This window comes from Mus caroli, chromosome 11 (genome assembly GCF_900094665.2).
Source record: "Mus caroli chromosome 11, CAROLI_EIJ_v1.1, whole genome shotgun sequence".
NCBI lineage: Eukaryota > Metazoa > Chordata > Mammalia > Rodentia > Muridae > Mus > Mus caroli.
This window is the reverse complement of record NC_034580.1, coordinates 73,425,607-73,429,420: the sequence shown is the minus strand read 5'-3', so window position 1 is coordinate 73,429,420 and position 3,814 is coordinate 73,425,607. Positions and strand designations below refer to the sequence as shown.

The 3,814-nt window shown below is 48.0% G+C and overlaps 1 protein-coding gene across 1 annotated transcript in view; it reads left to right on the top strand.

The window, feature by feature from the left end:
• The window catches only part of Sarm1 (sterile alpha and TIR motif containing 1), a 23,988-nt gene that overhangs the window by 9,347 nt on the left and 10,827 nt on the right, over positions 1 to 3,814 (top strand). The window contains exons 3-5 of the mRNA XM_021177112.2: positions 152 to 364; positions 627 to 718; positions 827 to 1,062. Coding sequence (XP_021032771.1) covers positions 152 to 364; positions 627 to 718; positions 827 to 1,062 — 541 coding nt within the window. The remainder of the gene's footprint in view (positions 1 to 151; positions 365 to 626; positions 719 to 826; positions 1,063 to 3,814) is intronic.

Here is a 3,814-nt window from a genome sequence, read left to right as displayed (position 1 = left end):
GGGGACGGGGGTGGGAGAGGTGACTTAGTGACGAAGGCTAGGGCAGTTGGTGGGTCTTTAGTGAGAAGAGGCAGGAGATGGGATTGGACACGTTTGGTGGCAGCTGGGGAGCTGGAAACCTCAGGCGCCCTTATCCATCTTACTTCCTAAGGTGTTCAGCGACATCGGCGCTATCCAGAGCCTGAAACGCCTGGTTTCTTACTCTACGAATGGCACCACGTCGGCGCTGGCCAAGCGCGCGCTGCGCCTATTGGGCGAGGAGGTGCCAAGGCGCATCCTGCCCTGCGTGGCCAGCTGGAAGGAAGCTGAGGTCCAGACCTGGCTACAGCAGATCGGCTTCTCCCAGTACTGCGAGAAATTTCGGGTAGAGCTGCGGGCAGCCACCTCCCCCTACACAGAAAGGTCGCATCCCCGAGGGTCGCGTGGCCTCTGCGGGTGTCCTGAGCACAGGCGTCCGGGTGCCGTATAGGCCTCACGCCAGCTGCGCCAAGGTGGCCTTTTAGGGGTGGGAAACCCGCGTTCAGCCACCTTCGGGGTCCCATCAGTCTTCACTACAACCTCCTTATCCTTCCCTTTATATCTTGGGGTCATGGGGAGAGCCTTCCTCACACCTCCCCCTCCCCCAGGAGCAGCAGGTAGATGGTGACCTGCTTCTAAGACTCACAGATGAAGAACTCCAGGCAGACCTAGGCATGAAGTCAAGCATCACTCGCAAGAGGTAAGGAGGCTCAGCCAGTCTAATCCAACTGGGTCTTATCTAGGCCCTGTTTGTTCATCCTCAGCACCCTTAGCATCAGAACTGCATCGACTTTTATCTCCTGGGCAGGTTCTTTAGGGAGCTCACGGAGCTCAAGACCTTCGCCAGCTACGCTACTTGCGACCGCAGCAACCTAGCGGACTGGCTGGGCAGCCTGGATCCTCGCTTCCGCCAGTACACCTATGGCCTGGTCAGCTGCGGTCTAGACCGCTCCCTGCTGCACCGCGTGTCAGAGCAGCAGCTCCTGGAGGACTGTGGCATCCGCCTGGGGGTGCACCGCACGCGCATCCTCTCTGCAGCCAGAGGTAAGTGAGCACACCTGGGAAACCCAATCCAGTTCCAATCCTGAAAGGGAGAGGAGGACCACGCTGGAGATGCAGAGCCTCCCCTGACAAGGAGCATCTGACTGGTTTAGACTGGGCTCTGAGGATGTAAAGATGAGTCTGCTTCCCTTTGTTCATAAGGAGTCCTCCACTGGAAATGGGTACCAGAACAGGAGTAAGGAGGTATACAATCGGCAGATGGCCACAGTAGGAAGCATTCCCAGGACCCGTGTGCAGCCCAGAGGAATCACTGCCTGTCTTGGTCACCCAGGTTCAGACTTGGAGAGGAGGGGTTGTCCAGGCTTTGAGGGTTGTGTGAGGGCAGGGAGAACAGGAAGGACAGGCAGGGGCAGCTTTAGCAAGGACAGGAAGGATAATACATGGGTACTATTGGTGGAGCACTTGTGGTTTGAGGTGGGGTTAAGGGGGCAAGAATCCTAGAATTATCCCAGAATCCAACAGCTTACAATGTCTGAGTTCTGGTGGTCTGTCCCAGCAGAACCTAGGGCAGTGGCTGCTCCTTTTTCTCCCTGACTCATTTTCACTGGATAATTTACTCTTTAGCACTTAGGGGTCAGTAACTATATATCCCAGGCTATCACAGTCATGTTTTTTAAAAGATTGATTTTTATTTATTATTATTATTATTATTATTATTATTATTATTATTATTATTTTGGTTTTTCGAGACAGGGTTTCTCTGTGTAGCCCTGGCAGTCCTGGAACTCACTTTGTAGACCAGGCTGGTCTCGAACTCAGAAATCCGCCTGCCTCTGCCTCTGCCTCCCAAGTGCTGGGATTAAAGACATGTGCCACCACTGCCCGGCTAAGATTGATTTTTTTTTTTTAAGATTTATTTATTTATTATATGTAAATACACTGTAGCTGTCTTCAGACACTCCAGAAGAGGGCGCCAGATCTCGTTACAGATGGTTGTGAGCCACCATGTGGTTGCTGGGAATTGAACTCTGGACCTTCAGAAGAGCAGTCGGGTGCTCTTACCCACTGAGACATCTCACCAGCCCAAGATTGATTTTTTTAATTTGTGTGCATGAGCATGTGTATGTATGTATGTATGTATGTATGTATACCTCATGAGCTTCTGCTTCCTATAGAAACCAGAAGAGGGCATCAGAGCCCCTGGAACTGGAATTACAAATGGTTGTGAGTCACCATGTGAGTGCTTGGCACTGGATCTGGGTCCTCTAGAAGAGCAGCCAGTGTTCTTACCTTCTGAGTCATCTCTCAAGACCTTGTAGTAAGCTTTTCACATATAATCTCAGCACTGAGTTTGAGGTGTGTACCTGTAACCCCAGCACCTGGGAGGTGGAGGCAGGAGAATTGCTGAAACTTCAAGGTGAACTTGACATACATATGGGTACAAGGCTATCCAGGGCTATATAAATTGATCCTGTCTCAAAAACCAAAACAAAGCAGATAACCCAATTATTTTATTACTATTCTATGTTGTGGGAGTTCAGTATTTTAAATTAACTTTAAAAACCTTTAAAAGAATAAAATGAGTCTCTTGGCACTGATGAGTTGTCTCAGTGGGCAAAGACTTTGTGGCCAAGCCTGATGACCTGAGGTCAGGCTCCATGACCCACATCATAGGAGAGAAGACACACAAGGTGCCCTCTGACCTTCCCAGTGTGGCACCCCACCCCATGAATATATAAATGTAAGATCTCCTCCCTGCCCCCACTCTGTTTGGCTGGTTTTTTGGTTGTTTTTGTTTTTGTTGTTGTTTTAAGACAAGGATCCTCTGTGTCTGTCCTGGTCCTATTTGTAGACCAGGCTGGCCTTGAACTCACAGAAATCCACCTGCCTCTGTCTACTCCTGAGTGCTGGGATTTAAACCTGGCGGCAGTGTTTTGAAAAGACCGAACGTTTCCATCCTAGGTTTTAATTTTAAAGATAATAAAATGAAAACGAAAGGATCTGAATACATCTCCCGAGGTTATAAAAGCCATTAAATGACAACTGGGATTTGAGCCTATTTTTCTTTTTCTGCATCCTAGATAAACAAAAGTGTGTGGGTGTTAATTGTGGATATTATTAGAAGATGAGTCCACTTCATTTTATCCATCCACTAGGCCAGAACATACTCCGCACCTCCATGGCGCCAGGGACTGTCTCCCTGCTTTGAGGAAAGCTGCAGCTTCTGTAGCTGCAGGACCCCTTCTGTTATTGCTCTTTCTTTGCTTGGTGTTCATTCTCTTTTGAGACAGAATCTCTCTGTGTAGCTTTGAGCAGGCTGCCCTTGAACTTCAGAGATCCACTTGCCTCTGCCTCTCAAGAGCTGAGACTAATGGTGTGTGCCATCTCATCCGGCTAAGATTTCTTTCTTTTTGAAAAATAAGGTTCTAAGGCAAAAATAATTGCTATTCTGGAATATAAAGAACCATGAAATCCTCATTTTTGTTTTGTTCTAATTTTAAATTTTTTAATTAATTAATTAATTAATTAATTTTGGGTTTCCAAGACAGGATTTTCCTATGTAGTCCTGGCTGTCCTAGAACTCCTTCTGTAGACCAGGCTGGCCTCGAACTCAGAGATCGTCCTGCTTCTGCCTCCTGATTGCTGGGCTCAAAGGCGTGCACCACCACAGCCTGCTATTTCATTTTGTTATTTTAGGTCTTTTTTTTTCTATTTTGTTTTTTTGTTTTTTTTTTTTTTTTTGGTTTTTCGAGACAGGGTTTCTCTTTATAGCTCTGGCTGTCCTGGAGCTCAC